The sequence below is a fragment of the Engystomops pustulosus genome, chromosome 4 (assembly GCF_040894005.1).
Source record: "Engystomops pustulosus chromosome 4, aEngPut4.maternal, whole genome shotgun sequence".
Classification (NCBI taxonomy): domain Eukaryota; kingdom Metazoa; phylum Chordata; class Amphibia; order Anura; family Leptodactylidae; genus Engystomops; species Engystomops pustulosus.
This window is the reverse complement of record NC_092414.1, coordinates 13,514,105-13,535,640: the sequence shown is the minus strand read 5'-3', so window position 1 is coordinate 13,535,640 and position 21,536 is coordinate 13,514,105. Positions and strand designations below refer to the sequence as shown.

At 44.7% G+C, this 21,536-nt stretch overlaps 2 protein-coding genes across 2 annotated transcripts; both read left to right on the top strand.

The window, feature by feature from the left end:
• The first annotated feature begins 4,856 nt into the window (after positions 1-4,856).
• LOC140126087 (E3 ubiquitin-protein ligase TRIM11-like) lies at positions 4,857-7,982 on the top strand. Its single transcript, XM_072145193.1, has one exon. The coding sequence runs from the start codon at positions 4,858-4,860 to the stop codon at positions 6,457-6,459; it is 1,602 nt and encodes a 533-aa protein (XP_072001294.1). The 5' UTR covers position 4,857; the 3' UTR covers positions 6,460-7,982.
• A 2,184-nt stretch (positions 7,983-10,166) lies between these two features.
• LOC140126086 (E3 ubiquitin/ISG15 ligase TRIM25-like) lies at positions 10,167-14,363 on the top strand. Its single transcript, XM_072145191.1, has one exon. The coding sequence runs from the start codon at positions 10,167-10,169 to the stop codon at positions 11,778-11,780; it is 1,614 nt and encodes a 537-aa protein (XP_072001292.1). The 3' UTR covers positions 11,781-14,363.
• Positions 14,364-21,536: the final 7,173 nt, after the last annotated feature.

Genomic DNA, 21,536 nt, shown 5'->3' with positions numbered 1-21,536 from the left:
TGCCGTCGGACGATCCGACTGATTTGGACTGAGCGCAGGATTTAAGATTCGAATTATGTCGCAAGACAATGCACTTACATGCACCGGGAAGAAGAAGGTGAAGTGTACATACAGGCAGGAAGAGGAGAAGAAGGAGCCGCGGAGAGAAGCCGGAGGTGAGTATAGAGTTTTTGAAGTTAAAGCTATTTGACCTCTTTCTGGCAGTTGAAGACCACATGTTCATGTAGGACCTGGCTTTGGGTAGGCATGGGTCCCTTGGAAGACGAACGCCTTGGTTCGCCTTGAAGATCCTACATTGGGTAAGGGGGTATTCCGCAGATAAGACGTCACTGCCTCCTGGGGATTCCTCCGTGTCCGTCCCTGGCTGATGTTAAACGAGGGTGCCCATAGTGGTATGGTGCGTGGTGGACAGAATGGCACAGGGACGCAGGGGGAAATGGTTTTAACAGGGGGCACATTTACTGGGACGTGCGACAGGTTTTTGTCGGACTTTGCACTTTCTTTAAGAAGTGCCTGCACCACATATGTGTCGCACACAAACCTTTTGTGTCGTGGCTGTACTATTCTCCTGCACTAACGCAATGGGAAACCCTTAAGGGATACATACGTCAGGTTTTTATCACACATGGTGCTCGCATTAAGCAAGAAAAAGCCCACATGCTACGGACAGAACTGGAGCGGGTCGCCTCTTTGGAGCTAAGACACAAACAAGCTCTATCCACCCCAATTCTACGTGACCTCCAGGCGGCTAGGCTAGCGGTTAAGCGCCTACTAGAGAAAGCCTATGGGAGAATGTTGCAAGTGTGTCGTAGCAAATTTTATGAGTACGACCGCTAAAGCCCTCAGGAGTCGCATAGCACATTCTTTTATTCCCTGCAGTAAATCCACCAGAATAAAGTGGTCCATACCACCCCAGAGATAGTGGACACCTTTCTCTAATTGTACACAGCGCTTACCCAACCTACCCACTGAATCCCAAGACCCGACCCCTGGTCACTCCCTCCTACCCCCTATGTCACCATTCACCACCCCACCGGTAAACTTCATAGCTGATTTGGAGGAGCCTGTCACCCCATCGGAATTTGCTCAGGTGGTCAAGAACCTAAAGGGCGGTAAAAACCCAGACAGATTCAGATGCAAATTCTTTGAACATTTCTTGCAAGAACTGAACCCAATACTTTTTAAGGCCTTTAATTCAGTCTCCCCTGACTGTTCCTTCTTGGCACAATCCACATCTGCTCATGTTGTTGTCATTCCCAAGCCCGGTAAAAGACCCACAATTGTGTTCCAACTACCGTCCCATCTCTCTACTTAATGTAGACCTAAAGATTTTTGCAAAGCTCCTAGCTAAAACACTCAACCCCCTATTGCTGGCCCTCTTCAACAGGGACCAGGTGGGATTCATGCCGGGCAAAGAGGGCCGAGAAAACATTCTAAAAACCCTGGACATAATGCAGTATGCCCAATCACACCAAAAACCCACAATGATTCTCTCCCTAGATGCCGAAAAGGCTTTCGATAGAATATCTTGACTCTCCCTTAGACAGACCCTCTCCAACATAGGTTTAGGCCCGAACTTCACAGCCCAAATCCTCTGCCTCTATCGCAATCCCTCTGCCACTCTTAAAATTAATGGCAGCCTCACTGATTTGTTCCCCATCCACAATGGCTCCCTCCAAGGTTGCCCCCTATCCCCACTCGTATACGTTTTGGTGATGGAGCACCTCCTGGCAGCGAATCAGAACAACCCAGACATTAGAGGGGTCCAGGTTGCCGGGACGGAGTACAAATGTTCAGCCTTTTGCGGACAACCTACTGATCCACCTAACAGACCCCCACTCTTCCCTTCCCGTTTTAATGACTGAGCTGGACAAGTTTGGCCGTTGGTTGAACTTCAAGGTCAACATGACCAAATCTGAAGCCCTCAATATCTCACTCCCTTCCGCCGACCCGCCTCCTTTGATGTCAGGATTTCTTTTCGTTTGGTCCCAAAGAGGCATTAAATACCTAGGGATCAAAATCTGCGAAGACTTATCCAAGCTATTTGGCGACAATGCTCCTCTACTGACCAGATTTTAGACAGATCTAGCCACCTGGAAAAAGAAAGAATTTTCCTGGTTAGGGCAATTTAACATCCTCAAGATGACCCTGTTGCCACGACTGCTCTATCTTGTACAGGCCATCCTGATCTTCATACCCCTCTCCTTCTGGAAGAAGGTCGAAAATGCTTCGGGCCCTTCATCTCGTCCACCGGTCACCCCAGGATCCTGACATGCCCCAAAGACATTGGAATTGAGATACCAGACTGTCGCTTCTACTATTTATCAGCAGCCTATTCCCGGGTCCTTGACTTTTTCCATGGTGAGACCTCTAAGACGTGGGTAGGGCTGGCACAGGAGATCTCGCCAAGAGACCTCACTACTCTCCCTTGGACGCACACCTCCTCCTGAGGACGTGACCAAACCTCTCCCTACTAGACCCAAAAGAACTCCTGCTTCTGATAATTGATAACCCTGTACGAGCTGTGAAGATTGTGAATGTGACAGGCTCTGGGATTGGTCAATGGCTCTTTACCTACCACTGCTCTGTAAGTGGTGTTTTTTGGGAGTACTGTAACCTTTTACTTACCATATGTACTTGAGTGTAAGTCAAGGGCCCTAATTTTACCACCAAAAACTGGGAAAACCCATTGACTCAAGTATAAGTCTAGGGTAAGAAATGCATTGGTCACAGCCTCCCCAGTATACAGCCAGTCCCTGTAGTATATAGCCAGCAAGTCCCCAGTAGTATATAGACAGCCCCCAGTGGTATATAGCTAGTCTCCTGTAGTATATAGCTAGCCCCCTGTAGTATATAGCCAGCCCCCTGTAGTATATAGCCAGTCAGCCCACTGTAGTATATAGCTACCCCCCTGTAGTATATAGCCAGCCTCCAGTAGTTTATAGTTAGCCCCTATAGTATATAGCCATCACCCATTGGAATTTAGTATGTTATCTTCAGTAACACTGAAGAGTCAACCTCTTCGGTTCTAAGCCACCTTTAGTAGATGTCAAATTTGTCTTAACTTGACCTCCACCTGTTTGGAAACCCTTGTGAAAGGCATAATCAATTCTAGGAGCCATGTTTCTATGTTTTTGAAAGTTGGACCCAACAAAGTTATGAGTGCAGCTTCACAATGGCCACCTCTACCTTGGGAGGTTCTTCCCATTTCTTACACTGTTTTTAACCCCTTAACGACGTGGCCCTTTTTTGTTTTTTTCATTTCCATTTTTCACTCCCCACCTTCAAAAATCTATACCTTTTTTATTTTTGCATGTAAAAAGCTCTGTTTTCTGCGTAACAAATTGGACTTCATAGTAATGGTATTGAATATTCCATGCCGTGTACTGGGAAGCGGGAAAAAAATTCCAAATTTCTTGTGGGCTTGGATTTTACAGCCTTCACTGTGCGCCCCAAATGACAGGTCTACTTCATTCTTTGGGTCGGTGTGATCACGGGGATAACACATTTGTATAGGTTTTATAACGTTTTATACATTTACAAAAATGAAAACCTCCTGTACAAATTTTTCATACTAAGTTGTACAGAGCTGTGGGTGGTGTCATTTTTTGCGACTTTTCATGACGTTTTCAATGCTACCATTTTTAGGACTGTACAACATTTGATCACTATTTATATAACCTTATATTTTATTTTTAAAATGGCAAAAAAGTCTCATTTTCGACTTTGGCCGCTATTTTCCGTTACAGGGTCAAATTCAGTGAAAAACCGTTGTTATATTTTGATAGATCGGGCATTTTCGCACATGGCGATACCTGTTGTACTGTTTATTTATATATATATGACTTCTAGGGAAAGGGTGTGATTTGAATTTTTATGTTTTTTTAATTATATTTTTTTTAAAAAACTTTTTGTTATTTTTACTATTTTTCAGACCCCCTAGGGTACTTTAACCCTAGGTTATCTGATCGATCCTACCATATACTGCTGTACTACAGTATGGTAGTATATGGGGATTTTCCTCCTCATTCGTTACATTGTGCAATTAGCACAGTGTAATGAATGGGTGATAACGAAACAGCCTCGGGTCTTCTGAAGACCCGAGGCTGTCATATCAAAGGATCGCCGCTCCCCGATGACGTCACAGGAAACGACGATACTCGGCAAGATGGTGGCGACCATGCGCCACCATCTTTTTGAAGCTGCTGGCAGCTTTGACAACGGCAATCGGCAGGGTAACACCCACGATCGGTGCTAGCAATATGCAGCAAAGCCCTCTCCATGTACCCGCACCCGACGCGCACCGTACTATTACAGCGCTCGGCGTTAATGGTATCACAATCTAATGAAGGTTACTTTATTTGACCTATCAAAAGCAACAGAAATGTATCCATGGTGAACATAGTAAAATCTTTTATAATAATAGGTTTCTTATCTTTGACTTTCTACTCTTCGAGCTTTAGTTTCTTTGACAAACAGATAGCCGTGGATCTCCTAGTCCTCATCACAATTGGAAGGAGCCTTGATCAATCAGGTACTTTATGAGAAGATGTTAGAAAAAGACAGTGAAACCTCTGCAAAAAATGAATATAAAAGTTTCTGTGAACCAAACTGGTGATTATTTAAGGCTCTTTTATAATTATTAATATTAATATTATTATTATTATTATTATTAATTACTAAGCAAATCTTTACACCATGTAAGCATTGAATATGCAGCAGAAAGGAGATATGATTATAAAGTGTCCCCTAACAGGTTAATAGTTACTGATTTTGTGTCGTTCAGCCCCACCTTGTGGACATAGACATAAAAACCTGTCCTCTAGTTCCTGAGAGTCTCCTCCTCCTCAGTCAGCCATGGCGTCTGCTGATCTGAGAGAGGAGCTGGACTGCTCCATCTGTCTGACCACTTATACAGATCCTGTAATGCTGAGATGTGGACACAACTTCTGCCGGGTCTGTATTGATCGTGTGCTGGATACACAGGACGGGTCTGGAGGTTATTCCTGTCCTGAATGTAGAGAAGAGTTTCAGGAGAGGCCGGCACTGATGAGGAACTTAGCTCTGCGGAAGATAATGGAGAATTTACTGACTACTCAACCAACACCGAGAGAAACCGGGATCTTCTGCACTTACTGTGTGGACTCTCCTGTACCTGCTGTGAGGTCCTGTCTGATGTGTGAGGCTTCTCTATGTGATAAACACCTGAAAGTCCACAGCAAGTCACCAGAACACGTCTTATCTGACCCCAGCACTTCCCCGGAGAACCAGAAATGTTCTATCCATAAGAAGGTCCTGGAATATTACTGCTCTGAGGATGCTACATGTATCTGTGTATATTGCTTAGCAGAAGAACACAGGACACATCAGGTGGAGTCACTGAAAAAGGCAACTGAGAAGAAGAAGAAAGAACTAACAAATGTTCTCCAAAACTTGATCACAAAGAGAGAGGAGACTGAGGAAAGAGTCCAGACTCTGGAGGAGCAAAGGAGAAAAGTCCAAGAAAAAGCATCTGGAGAAGCTGAGAGAGTCACTGCCCTGTTTATAGACATCAGGAGACGACTGGACGACCTGGAGAAGAGGGTCCTGAGTGACATCTCCAGGCAGGAGAAGGAAAAGTCCCTCTCACTGTCTGCTCTGATCCAGAAGCTGGAGATACAGAAGGACGAGCTGTCCAGGAAGATGAGGCACATTGAGGAGCTGTGTAACATGACTGATCCACTGACTGTGTTACAGGAACCAGACACAGGTGACTTGTGTGATCCTGAGGAGGGAGGAGGTGATGAGGACACAGGGGGACATGATAACCAGCGCCATGATGTAGATGGTCTGGATGTGACTGTGATCTCAGACACATTACACACATTATGTGACATAATATCAGGTATAAGGAGAGGGATCTATGTGGAGGAACCTGCCAGCTTGTTACTGGATATAAACACAGCTAGTAATTATATCCATATATCAGACGACCTGAAAACTGCAATCAGGACACACAAGAGGCAGAATCGTCCAGAAACATCGGAGAGATTCCAAGATCCTCAGGTGATGAGCAGCCGGAGATTTACCTCAGGACGACATTACTGGGATGTGGGGATGAGGAGATCAGGGTGGTGGAGTGTGGGGATGTGTTATCCCAGTATAGACAGGAGGGGAGATCGGTCATGTATTGGATATAGTAACAAGGCCTGGAGTTTATGGAAGAATAACTGTTGGTATGATTCAGTGAGACATGGTGGTCAGGAAATCCCATTACCTCACAATATTTCCAGTGATAGAGTTCGGATGTGTCTGGATTATGAGGCGGGGGAGTTGTCCTTCTATGAGCTGTGTGACCCCATCAGACACTTACACACCTTCACCACCACCTTCACCGGGCCCCTTCATGCTGTATTTTGTGTAATGGAAGGTTCTATAAAGATATTGGGGGAAGGCAGGAACTGGGAGAAACGTATTTAACGAGAGGTAAGCAGGTCAATTTGGAAGATACAAACTCAACTAGAAACTTACTGAAATTGGGCATTTGGGCTGTGTTCACATGGAATGAGGAGAGTTAGGCCTGATCGCATATGCAACAAACGCATGTGATCGGTAATGGACGCCCCGTGTTTTGCATTGTTTACATACAAACAAAACTCCAAGCATTGAAGATGTAACATTGCTCTGCAAACATCAGCTGTTTTTTCAGCCTCATTAGTGAAAAAAAAAAATGGATGTTGCATTCGGTTTTTTTCCGGACCCATAGAGTTCTATTGCCTTCCGAGATCCGGTCCCATGAAAAAAATATTTAATATTTTTTTTCTACGGACAATGGATCAGTGAAAATACAAGCCAAAGTGAATACACCCAGAGAAATAAATGGCGGTTCAAGTCTATTTGGCCTACAATACAGTAATATGTCTAGGTCAGACGGCCAAACCCAACCATCGGGTCTGGTCATTTCTATTCATTGCTTATTTTGCGCTATAGAATGATATCATCCCGACTATTATAACCACCTGATCCAGTCAAAGGACATTCGTTACCAGAAGAACAGCCCACATAAATCCTGCCGCTTCAGATACAACATGTAAACTTTACTATTACTTCATATATTTTCATATTAAAGGGATAAGTCATATGCAAAAGGTCAGAACATATACAGTGATATTCCTGTAATCTGTCATCTGATACTCCAGTAATTCTGATAATCCAGCACTTGATTTCACCATAGAACCAGTGAAAAATCAGAATCAGATTTTGTATTGGTATTGTATCTTCTTTGAGCCTCTCCACCCTGTCAGTAAAGTTTGTATAGTTTTCTAAAACAGCACAATAATTTAGAATATCTGATTTTTAATTTTATATATTTCTTAGTTCTTCAATATTAGGGTAAATTAGATCATTTTTGTTTTTTTCTTAATTATAATTAAGTCCAGATCACATAGCATGTAGCTTAATTCACTGTATTTCAGGTGAAGGGTATGAGATCTTTGTATGGATATGCTGAAAATTTGGGAGAATTAGTAAACATCCATGTATGTAACTTATGAGAGCTGTGTCTTTCTTCTATATTATTGTATACCCCCCATTACTTAAATGAACCCTACCACAACAGATCTACCTATTAAGGTATATTGGGTGGTAGGTGCATCTATTGGACATGAAGATAGCCCTTTTAAGGGCTAATCCTCACGTCCCCGCAATCTTTTTATAACTTTTATTTCACTATCATTTTCTAAAGAGGCTACTGGGGCATGGAGTAGCCAGAACTGAGTAGAGTAGAGTCTTTGATCCTCCTAACAGATATCTTTGCGCATGCGCAGAACGCCGGCTTCCCGGACAAGGGTCATCATAGCTGCGCGCCGAAAATATCTGGTAGGAGGATCAAAGAGGCTACTGGGGTGCATGTAGCTGCGCCTTGTAGCCTCAGCTCCGGCTACTCCACGCCCCAGTAGCCTTTTTAGAAAATTAGCATATTATGGAAATAAAAGTTATTAAAAGATTGCAGTGACATGAGGATCAGCCCTTAAAAGGGCTATCCTCAAGTCCAATAGATGCACCTACCACCCGATCTACCTTAATAGGTAAATCCGTGGTGGTAGGTTTCCTTTAACTTAGAGCTGGAGCTTTCACACTAAGTTCCGTGTAAAAACCGTGCAAAATCCAACAGAAAAATGCCGCATGACCCTTGGTAAATGTGGCCCATTGTCTCCTTCACGAAATTTTACAAATCAATTTCTGTACTAGCAGTCTATAAGATCTGTCAGGATCAGTGGTAGTGGTCCCTCTGTACCACCACGGACGATGACGGAAGCCGATACCTGGGAGCAGAGTCTAAGTGGCACCCAATTTTCACCAGAGCCCGCCGCAAAGCGTGTTGGACTTGCTGAAGCGTGGTACCACCAGGTTACTCCACAGGCGTGACTTTGTCCGCGGTGGCGGCCAAGGCGAAGTGCAGAGTCGTAGAGCAGAATCGTAGTCAGGGACAGGCAGGAGGTCAGGACAGGGAGTAGGGGATCAGAGTCAGGGACGTAGCATTAGGTCAGGGCAGGTGGCAAAGGAGCGTAGTCAGGGACAGAACCGGGGTCACAACAGTGTGAGGGTCGAGATAATGATTATATGTTTATAATGATTACATGCTTTATGATTGTATACATGTAAACTCTGCAGTATATATATGTATATATATATATATCTTTGTACTCCGCATATTATGAAATACAGAGCTTTTCCCTTAGACCAGTTTTAACCAGATATATAGCATTGTCAGCGAAACTCAAGTCTTATGATCAAAAGCAGATGTTTCTTAAGAATAGCACCGGCATCCGGACCAACGGTCGATTTCCTCTAGACAACGATGATTGGAAATTCCCATGGCATAATAACTGAAACATAGTTTTGAGGACCAATCAGCAGGGGTCGAAGGCCAGACATATATGCTTAGCCAATTGTAATGATTTTAATGTGTGTAAACACGCCTCTTTGTATGAATATAAAAAGTTGTGCATCAGGAAATAAAAGTTAGTTCAGTTCTGTTTCTACATGGCGAGATAAGAGCATGTGCTAAGACTGAAACAGAACTTGTGTCTTTTTCTTACTATGTGCACACATGCTTCACTAATTCGGGGTGTCTGAGAGAAGAGGATATTGTTGATTATGACCCCGACAATTTGGCCAAACAATCACAGAGCATTGGAAGAAGCTTTTCACTAAGGGTGGTGGCACATGTGGCGTTTTGGACCTGTTTTTGGTCTGTTTTTATGCGGTCCATTAAAAACGCATGCGGTTTTTGAAAACGCATGGGGCTTTCTACCGTTTTTTTCAATTATCTTAATTAAGATAATTGGAAAACGGACAAAAACTGTCAAAAAATACTTTTTTTTTTTAACGGACTGCTTAAAAACGACCTAAAAATGTGTGCCACCACCCTAAAGCACGAGGCACAAAGATGCTGTGGGGCATAAGGGAAGAGGCTGTCTACTTATTAGATTGCCAGGTGGCTAACGACAGTTAACGGCGTGTGCCGGATCGCAGGACACATCGCTGGATTGCGGACAGGTAAGTGAGCTTGCCGCAACGCTGAGGGGGCACACGGAGGCACACGGGTGCCCCTGCGACCCGAAAGGGGGGTCACAGGAGCACTTGTGACAAGATCTCTCTGTTTGACTGCTGTCCCTGGAAAATTAAAAACCTTTTAGTAAAAACACATTTCTATAAAGTTCTAAATTCTAAAACAGAAACCTCTATTTTGTTGAAGACATTTCTGAGATCGTACAAAAGATCTTTGGTGGGTCAGACTGGAATTCTCCCGAGACCAATCAAGGATCCAATTGTTGCCATTGTTTTTAGTTCATTTGAGAGTTCATATATCAACTTTTTTACCCTATTCAGGTCTTATAGGAGAAGATTAGACAAAAATGTACTATAGCCTCTTTAAATAGCAGATACAAATGTTTCTGTGCACCAAATTGGTGACTTTGTGAGGTCTTAATGTACTTTTATCTTGTGTAAAAATTAAATATATTACACAACAGATAAAATATATGAAAATAACAAGAGTCCATTAAGAGGTTAAGAGTGACCGAGCTTGTGCTGCTCAACCCTGCCCTGTAGACATAAAGAACCCGCCCTCTAATTCTTGTACATCCGTTATGTGGAGTTTTCCCTCACTTTCTCTGTCAGTCATGGCGTCTGCTGATCTGAGAGAGGAGCTGGACTGCTCCATCTGTCTGACCACTTATACAGATCCTGTAATGCTGAGATGTGGACACAACTTCTGCCGGGTCTGTATTGATCGTGTGCTGAATACACAGGACGGGTCTGGGGGTTATTCCTGCCCTGAATGTAGAGAAGATTTTCAGGAGCGGCCGGCACTGATGAGGAACTTAGCTCTGCGGAAGATAATAGAGAATTTCCTGTTTGCTCAGCGAACACAGAGAGGAACCAGGATCTTCTGCACTTACTGTGTGGACTCTCCTGTACCTGCTGTAAAGTCCTGTCTGATGTGTGAGGCTTCTCTGTGTGATAAACACCTGAAAGTTCACAGCAAGTCACCAGAACACATCTTATCTGACCCCAGCACTTCCCTGGAGAACAGGAAATGTTGTGTTCATAAGAAGATCCTGGAATATTACTGCACTGAGGACACAACTTGCATCTGTTTGTCCTGCAGATTATCTGGGACCCACCTGGGACACCAGGTGGAGAAACTGAATGAGGCCTATGACAAGAAGCGGAAACTAAGAAATGTTCTTCAGAAATTGACCACAAAAGGAGAGGAGACTGAGAAAAGAGTTCAGAGTCTGGAGGAGCGCAGGAGAAAAGCTCAAGGACGAGCATCTGGAGAAGCTGAGAGAGTCACTGCCCTGTTTATAGACATCAGGAGACGACTGGAGGACCTGGAGAAGAGGATCCTGAGTGAGATCTCCAGGCAGGAGAAAGAAAAGTCCATCCCTCTGTCTGCTCTGATCCAGAAGCTGGAGATACAGAAGGACGAGCTGTCCAGGAAGATGAGGCACATTGAGGAGCTGTGTAACATGACTGATCCACTGACTGTGTTACAGGAACCAGACACAGGTGACTTGTGTGATCCTGAGGAGGGGGGAGGTGATGAGGACACAGGGGGACATGATAACCAGCGCCATGATGTAGATGGTCTGGATGTGACTGTGATCTCAGACACATTACACACATTATGTGACATAATATCAGGTATAAGGAGCGGGATCTATGTGGAGGGTCCTGTAGACATATTACTGGATGTAAACACGGCTAATAATGATCTCCATATATCAGACGACCTGAAAACTGCAACCAGGACACAAGAAGAGCAGAATCGTCAAAAAACAGCAGAGAGATTCCAGTATCCTCAAGTGATGAGCAGCCGGGGATTTACCTCAGGACGACATTACTGGGATGTGGAGGGCAGTAGATCAGGATCATGGAGGGTCGGGATGTGTTATCCCAGTATAGACAGGAGGGGAGATCAGTCATGTATTGGAAATAATAACAAGTCCTGGGCTCTGTTCTGGTCTAATAATGAGTATTCAGTGATCTATGACAAGAAAATAACCACACTAACTTGTAATATTTCTAAATATAAATTCCGGATCTGTCTGGATTATGAGGCGGGGGAGTTGTCCTTCTATGAGCTGTGTGACCCCATCAGACACTTACACACCTTCACCACCACCTTCACCGAGCCCCTTCATGCTGTATTATGTGTATTAACATATTCTTATAAAAGCTTTATAAAGATACTAACTGTGGCTCCCGGCATTGACCGGGATAGTAAATAACTGCTCTTAGCTACAACAAAATAGAATAGGTTAAAAAAAACTGTCACTGACCGTCCCTTTTGTATAAACTTTTTTGACAGTCTCTTCCAGTGACTGTCCGGCTCTGACACTCTCATTCTAGTGACTATCTGTCTGACACTCTCATTTCAGCGACTGTCTGCCTCTGACACTCTCATTCCAGCGACTGTCTGCCTCTGACACTCTCATTCCAGTGACTGTCTGTCTCTGACACTCTCATTCCAGCGACTGTCTCTATCTGACACTCTCATTCCAGCGACTGTGTCTGTCTCTGACACTTTCAATCCAACGACTGTGTCTGTCTCTGACACTCTCATTCCAGCGACTGTCTGTCTCTGACACTCTCATTTCAGCGACTGACTGTCTATGACACTCTCATTCCAGCGACTGACTGTCTATGACACTCTCATTCCAGTGACTGTCTGTCTCTGACACTCTCATTCCAGTGACTGTCTGTCTCTGACACTCTCATTCCAGCGACTGTCTGTCTCTGACTCTTTCATTCCAGTGACTATCTGTCTCTGACACTCTCATTCCAGTGACTGTCTATCTCTGACACTCTCATTCCAGTGACTGTCTCTGTCTCTGATACTCTAATTCCAGTCACTGTCTCTGTCTCCGTCTGTCACTTTGTCTATGTGGAGATTTATCAGAAGTGTCTGAGAGCAGAACTGCTCTAGTTGCCCATGGCAACCAATCAGAGCTCAAGTTTCATTTTCCCACAGATGTTTATAAAATTACAGCTGATCTCTGATTGGTTTCCGTGGGCAGATGGAACAGTTTTACCTCAGACATTTCTGATAATTCTCCCCCTATCTCTGTACTCCTATCCATCTTACCTCACACATAAGTTGTCTTCTACTCACAGCTCAGAGCTCATATGAATGACCTGTGTTGTAAACGCGACTGTACAGATTCCTTTAGCGGACATACATACATACACACACACATACATCCAGCGTTATATATATATATACTGGCTGCAGATCCCGGTGTTGCCCGGGATAGAAAATAACTTCACTTAGTTATAACAAAATAGAATTGGTTAACAAAAAAATAATATATATCTTTCTATACATCTATCTCTCCATGTCTGTCACTCGCTCTCTATGCAGTCTCTTAGTGACTCTCCCTGTCTCTCACTCACACTCACTGGATGTCTCTCTGTCACTCACTCTCCCTATCTGTCTCTCACTCACACTCACTGGCTTTCTCTCTGTTAGTCACTCACTCATTCGGCCTGCCTGTCTCACTCTCCCCGCCTGTCTCTGTCACTCACTCTACCTATCTGTTTTTCACTCACACTCACTGGCTGTCTCTCTGTTAGTCACTCACTCACCCTGCCTGTCTCACTCTCCCCGCCTGTCTCTGTCACTCACTCTACCTCACACATAAGCTGTATTATACTCATTGCCTACAGTAACCAATCAATGCTCAGAGCTCATATTAATGACCTGTGGTAAAATAGAAGCTGAGCTTTGATTGGTTGCTTATTGCCACAGCAGACAATGGCTCCTGTATATGGTGGTTATCATATTACTTCACATCTTACCTCACACCTAAGACTGCGTTCACACGTTGCATTTTGTTAATGCATGCATTTTCAAACGCATCACAACAGTTGAGAAGAGGAGATTTGCCTTATTACATTGCTGTCAACATTGTGTTTACAAATATGTGTTAACGCAACGTTAACATTTATGCTAACATTTTCTTAACACACCACATATGTGTTAACACTTTGTTAAAATATGTGTTAACATCTCGTTAAGGCTTGCATTTTGTAAATGCAATGTTGACAATGTAATTAGGCAAATCTCTTCTTCTCAGCTGTTGTGACGCGTTTGAAAACGCATGCTTTAATGCAAACAAAACGCAACGTGTGAACACAGCCTAAGCTGTATTATATTAATTGCCTCTAGTAACCTATCACAGCTCAGAGCTCATATTAATGACTTGTGGCAGAACAGCAACCAATCAGGGCTCAGCTTTCAACTGCCACAGCAGCAGACAGTGGCTCCTGTATATGGTGGTTATCATAATACCTCATATTACCTCACATCTTACCTGACACATAAGCTGCATTACACTCATTGCCAATAGTAACCAATAGCAGCTCAGAGCTCATATCAATGACCTGTGGCAGAATAGAAGCTGAGCTGTAATTGGTTTCTTATTGCCACAGCAGACAATGGCTCCTGTTTATGTGGTTATCATATTACCTCACATATTACTTCACATTTTACCTCACACCTATGCTGTGTTATATTCATTGCCTATAGAAACCAATCACAGCTCAGAGCTCATATTAACGACCCGTGGCAGAACAGCAACCAATCACGACTCAGCTTCCAACTGCCACAGCAGCAGCAGCAGACAATGGCTCCTGTATATGGTGGTTAATAAGTGGATTTTGGAAAGCGTGGAGGGGGGGGGGTGAAAATGTAGGCTCAAAACGTATGGTGAGAGGTGCGAGCAGTAGATCCTGTATTAGTATTTTAGCTTCTTTTAATCTCTGTAATTTTACGGTATAAGTGTTTTTAATGTCTGTTTTTCATTAGACTATTACTTATATTTTACCTTATAAGGTTGTAAAATTTCCTTAACTTTTGCTTGGAGTTAATAAAGTTCTATTTTTTTTAATTTAATTAAGTTTCATTTTTTCAATGTTGGATTTTTTTCATAATTAGGCCTCATTTAGTTGGCCGTAATTGTGGCCTAGCACTACAGCTAGCACTACATTCAGTCCTGGGGTCCTGGGCTCAAGTCCCATCCAAGTCAACATCTGCATAGAGTTTGTATGTTCTCTCCGTGTTTGCGTGTGTTTTCCTCCAGGTCCTCCGGTTTCCTCCCACACTCCAAAACATACTGGTAGGTTGATTGGATTGTGAGCCCCACAGGGACAGGAATCTCTGTGTGCTACAGGTGCATCTTTAGGTCAAAAGATCCGAGCCCCAGTTGGGGGGCATTACTGTGGGGGACATTACTATCCATGAGTTAGGGGAAGGCTATAAGTGAATTAAGTGCTATTTCTGAATGTGAGGGGGCTATTCCTACATATGGGGCTATTGCTGACTGTGAGGGGGCCATTACTGAATGTGAGTGCTAGTAGTAAATATGGCGGCTAATAGTGAGAGTGGGGGCTTTTATAAAATATGGGGGCTATTAATGAATGTGTGGGGGGCTATTAGTGAGTGTGGGGGGCGTATTACAAAATGTTGGGGCTAATTGTGAGGGGGATCATAGCGAGTGTGTGTGTGTGTCGGGGGTTATTACAAAATGTGAGGACTATTAGTGATGGGACTGTTGCTGAATGTGTGTGTGTGGGGGGGCTATTAGTGAGTGTGGATTGTTGTTAATGAGTGTGGGGGGCCTATTACAAAATGTGGGGGCTATTAGAGTGAAGGCTATTACTGAATGTGGGGCCTTTTACTAAATGTGGGGGTTATTAGTGAGGAGGCTATTAGTTAAAGGGGTTGTCCGAGTTTTGAAAAAGAACTATATGTGGCCGGGAGTGGGCTGTTTAAAACAATAACGATGTACTTATCTTCTGGTACCCTCCGGTATCCAGCGCTGCTGTCGCTCCGGTCCGGGCGCCATGTAAACAAACATGGCCGCCGGAGCAGTGCTGGAAGCCGAATCCAGCGCTGCTCCGGCGGCCATGTTTGTTTACATGGCCCCCGGACTGGAGCGACAGCAGTGCTGGATACCGGAGGGCACCGGAATGTAAGTACATCGTTATTGTTTTAAGCAGCCCCCTCCCGGCCACATCTAGTTCTGAGATGTGACGTCCCAGTGCCACCTTAACTTCTCGGTGCCTCCTCAACGTTCAAACTCCAAGCTTCTTCGCCATGTTCCATTTAGTGTAATAACATTGTGGAGATTTTTCTTACACCAGAAGATAAGTACATCGTTATTGTTTTAAACAGCCCCCTCCCGGCCACATATAGTTCTTTTTCAAAACTCGGACAACCCCTTTAATGTAAGGTGGTTATTAGTGAATGGGAGGGGGGTTAAAAGTGAGTGTGAGGGGCTATTAATGAGTGCGGTGAGACTCTTAATGGGTGGGGGGAGGGGTCTATTTATGAGTGACATTATTACATGTCAGGCCACCTTACTAAGTGTGAGGGCCACAAGAGAGGGGTGTGATGTAAAGTATCGCTCTCTACACTGTGTGGGGCCCTAATTTGGGCTTAATTGTAAAATTAATAAAAAGGGGCATATTACAAAGGGCTTTTCCACACTATTCTGTGATAAGTCTGTGATCACGGCCGTGGCGAGTCTCAAGCCATGGACTGATGACTCAATATAATGTTCAATCCCCATCATTGTGATCAGTCTGTGGCACAGGACACTCGTCACGGCCGTGATCACTGAGTAATGTGAAACAGCCCAAAGTGTGAGGGCCATAATAGTAAACCGAAATCTGGAGTATAATGCTGTGTGAGGGTATATGCATTGGGGCCCGTGCCCCAGACCTTTTGTGACCCTAGAAACGCCCCGGGTGTGCTATATAAATAAAGGAATTATTATTATGGAGTCGGACGTTCGCTCATCTTCCTATGGAGGAAGGAGATGAGGAGCCCTCACCCCTCTTCCTCCCGGCCCTGTGCTTATACGGGATACAGGCGAGCACACAGCTATCTGAATGCAGCCTTATTTCTCATGCTCGTCTTTCACTTTTATGCTAAATATTAAAATGGATTATGTGCAGTGAGAATGCTATTACCAGACACTCGTTTATACCCAACCATTTGGGATTCTGCATTGTAATCCCTCCATTTTACATTTCTCACGGTTTTCTAGATCTCTGCTTGCTGTTATTCTATAGAAAGTTTGTTTACTTCCTGTGCATTAGAAATGGCTCCAGTCATGTGATGTCAAACAGGTGCACGGCTTGTTATATCCCTGGTCATGTGATATCGTGCAGGTGCACGACACGTTATATCCCTGGCCATGTGATGTTACACAGGTGCAGGGCTTGCTATATCCCTGGTCATGTGATGTCACACAGGTGCAGGGCTTGTTATATCCCTGGTCATGTCATGTAACACAGGTGCAGGGCTTGTTATATCCCTGGTCATGTGATGTCACACAGGTGCAGGGCTTGTTATATCCCTGGTCATGTGATGTCACACAGGTGCAGGGTTTGTTATATCCCTGGTCATGTGATGTCACACAGGTGCAGGGCTTGTTATATCCCTGGCCATGTGATGTTACACAGGTGCAGGGCTTGCTATATCCCTGGTCATGTGATGTCACACAGGTGCAGGGCTTGTTATATCCCTGGTCATGTCATGTAACACAGGTGCAGGGCTTGTTATATCCCTGGTCATGTGATGTCACACAGGTGCAGGGCTTGTTATATCCCTGGTCATGTGATGTCACACAGGTGCAGGGTTTGTTATATCCCTGGTCATGTGATGTCACACAGGTGCAGGGTTTGTTATATCCCTGGTCATGTCATGTAACACAGGTGCAGGGCTTGTTATATCCCTGGTCATGTGATGTCACACAGGTGCAGGGCTTGTTATATCCCTGGTCATGTGATGTCACACAGGTGCAGGGTTTGTTATATCCCTGGTCATGTGATGTCACACAGGTGCAGGGTTTGTTATATCCCTGGTCATGTCATGTAACACAGGTGCAGGGCTTGTTATATCCCTGGTCATGTGATGTCACACAGGTGCAGGGCTTGTTATATCCCTGGTCATGTCATGTAACACAGGTGCAGGGCTTGTTATATCCCTGGTCATGTGATGTCACACAGGTGCAGGGCTTGTTATATCCCTGGTCATGTCATGTAACACAGGTGCAGGGCTTGTTATATCCCTGGTCATGTGATGTCACACAGGTGCATGGCTTGTTATATCCCTGGTCATGTCATGTAACACAGGTGCAGGGCTTGTTATATGCCTGGTCATGTGATGTCACACAGGTGCACGGCTTGTTATATCTCTGGTCATGTCATGTAACACAGGTGCAGGGCTTGTTATATCCCTGGTCATGTGATGTCACACAGGTGCAGGGCTTGTTATATCCCTGGTCATGTGATGTCACACAGGTGCAGGGCTTGTTATATCCCTGGTCATGTCATGTAACACAGGTGCAGGGCTTGTTATATCCCTGGTCATGTGATATCGCGCAGGTGCACGGCTCGTTATATCCCTGGCCATGTGATGTTACACAGGTGCAGGGCTTGCTATATCCCTGGTCATGTGATGTCACACAGGTGCAGGGCTTGTTATATCCCTGGTCATGTCATGTAACACAGGTGCAGGGCTTGTTATATCCCTGGTCATGTGATGTCACACAGGTGCAGGGCTTGTTATATCCCTGGTCATGTGATGTCACACAGGTGCAGGGTTTGTTATATCCCTGGTCATGTGATGTCACACAGGTGCAGGGTTTGTTATATCCCTGGTCATGTCATGTAACACAGGTGCAGGGCTTGTTATATCCCTGGTCATGTGATGTCACACAGGTGCAGGGCTTGTTATATCCCTGGTCATGTCATGTAACACAGGTGCAGGGCTTGTTATATCCCTGGTCATGTGATGTCACACAGGTGCATGGCTTGTTATATCCCTGGTCATGTGATGTCACACAGGTGCAGGGCTTGTTATATCCCTGGTCATGTGATGTCACACAGGTGCAGGGCTTGTTATATCCCTGGTCATGTCATGTAACACAGGTGCAGGGCTTGTTATATCCCTGGTCATGTGATATCGCGTAGGTGCACGGCTCGTTATATCCCTGGCCATGTGATGTTACACAGGTGCAGGGCTTGCTATATCCCTGGTCATGTGATGTCACACAGGTGCAGGGCTTGTTATATCCCTGGTCATGTCATGTAACACAGGTGCAGGGCTTGTTATATCCCTGGTCATGTGATGTCACACAGGTGCAGGGCTTGTTATATCCCTGGTCATGTGATGTCACACAGGTGCAGGGTTTGTTATATCCCTGGTCATGTGATGTCACACAGGTGCAGGGTTTGTTATATCCCTGGTCATGTCATGTAACACAGGTGCAGGGCTTGTTATATCCCTGGTCATGTGATGTCACACAGGTGCAGGGCTTGTTATATCCCTGGTCATGTCATGTAACACAGGTGCAGGGCTTGTTATATCCCTGGTCATGTGATGTCACACAGGTGCATGGCTTGTTATATCCCTGGTCATGTCATGTAACACAGGTGCAGGGCTTGTTATATGCCTGGTCATGTGATGTCACACAGGTGCACGGCTTGTTATATCTCTGGTCATGTCATGTAACACAGGTGCAGGGCTTGTTATATCCCTGGTCATGTGATGTCACACAGGTGCAGGGCTTGTTATATCCTTGGTCATGTCATGTAACACAGGTGCAGGGCTTGTTATATCCCTGGTCATGTCATGTAACACAGGTGCAGGGCTTGTTATATCCCTGGTCATGTGATGTCACACAGGTGCAGGGCTTGTTATATCCCTGGTCATGTCATGTAACACAGGTGCAGGGCTTGTTATATCCCTGGTCATGTGATGTCACACAGGTGCATGGCTTGTTATATCCCTGGTCATGTCATGTAACACAGGTGCAGGGCTTGTTATATCCCTGGTCATGTGATGTCACACAGGTGCATGGCTTGTTATATCCCTGGTCATGTCATGTAACACAGGTGCAGGGCTTGTTATATCCCTGGTCATGTGATGTCACACAGGTGCACGGCTTGTTTCATAGTTTCATAGTTTCTACGGTTGAAAAAAGACACATGTCCATCAAGTTCAACCAAGGAAGGGAAGGGATTGGATGAGGAAGGGATTTAGGGGAAACAATTCTATATAACATAACCATCTATGTTATTTAGGTGTAAAAAGGCATCTAGACCCTTCTTGAAGCTCTCTGCTGTCCCTGCTGTGACCAGCGCCTGAGGCAGGCTATTCCACAGATTGACCGTTCTCATAGTAAAAAAGCCCTGTCGTCCCCAGTGATTAAACCTTGTTTTCTCCAGACAGAGACAGTGCCCCCTCGTCTTTTGATTTGATTTAATCTGGAACAACTTCCCACCATATTTTTTGTATGGACCATTCATATATTTAAATAAATTTATCATGTCCCCTCGTAGTCGTCTCTTTTCCAGACTAAATAAATCTAGTTGTTTTAATCTTTCCTCATAACTGAGACCCTCCATACCCCTTATCATTTTTGTGGCTCTACGTTGAACCCTCTCCAGCTCCAGGGCATCCTTTTTATGGACCGGTGCCCAGAACTGGACAGCATATTCCAGGTGAGGCCGAACCAGTGCCTTGTATAGTGGTAATATTACATCCCTATCACGAGAGTCCATACCACTTTTGATACATGACAAGATCCTACTGGCTTTAGAGGCAGCTGATTGACATTGCATGCTGTTATTCAATTTATGATCTACTAGTACCCCCAGGTCCTTCTCAACAAGTGACTCTCCCAGATTTACTCCCCCAAGGACATATTTTGCCTTTGGATTATTGGCCCCCAGGTGCATAACCTTACATTTATCCACATTAAACCTCATTTGCCAAGTGGATGACCAAACATTCAGTTTGTCCAAGTCACCCTGCAGCCTGTGAACATCCTCCATAGACTGTATTACACTACACAGTTTGGTGTCATCTGCAAAAATAGACACAGTGCTATTAATTCCTACCTCTATATCATTAATAAATATATTAAATAGTAGTGGGCCAAGCACAGAACCCTGGGGTACACCACTCATAACTGGTGACCATTCCGAGTAGGAATCATTGACCACAACTCTCTGGATACGATCCTTCAGCCAGTTTTCAATCCAATTGCAAATGATTTCTGCCAAACCAATAGCCCTAATTTTACCTATCAGGCGTCTATGAGGGACAGTGTCAAATGCCTTTGCAAAGTCCAAGAACACAATATCCACAGCTGCTCCTCCATCCAGGCACCTGCTCACCTCTTCATAAAAGCAGATAAGGTTATATCTCTGGTCATGTCATGTAACACAGGTGCAGGGCTTGTTATATCTCTGGTCATGTCATGTAACACAGGTGCAGGGCTTGTTATATCCCTGGTCATGTGATGTCACACAGGTGCAGGGCTTGTTATATCCCTGGTCATGTCATGTAACACAGGTGCAGGGCTTGTTATATCCCTGGTCATGTGATGTCACACAGGTGCACGGCTTGTTATATCTCTGGTCATGTCATGTCACACAGGTGCAGGGCTTGTTATATCCCTGGTCATGTAACACAGGTGCATGGCTTGTTATATCCCTGGTCATGTGATGTCACACAGGTGCACGGCTTGTTATATCTCTGGTCATGTCATGTCACACAGGTGCAGGGCTTGTTATATCCCTCGTCATGTCATGTAACACAGGTGCAGGGCTTGTTATATCCCTGGTCATGTGATGTCACACAGGTGCAGGGCTTGTTATATCCCTGGTCATGTCATGTAACACAGGTGCAGGGCTTGTTATATCCCTGGTCATGTGATGTCACACAGGTGCACGGCTTGTTATATCTCTGGTCATGTCATGTAACACAGGTGCAGGGCCTGTTATATCCCTGGTCATGTGATGTCACACAGGTGCAGGGCTTGTTATATCCCTGGTCATGTCATGTAACACAGGTGCAGGGCTTTTTATATCCCTGGTCATGTGATGTCACACAGGTGCAGGCTTGTTATATCCCTGGTCATGTCATGTAACACAGGTGCAGGGCTTGTTATATCCCTGGTCATGTG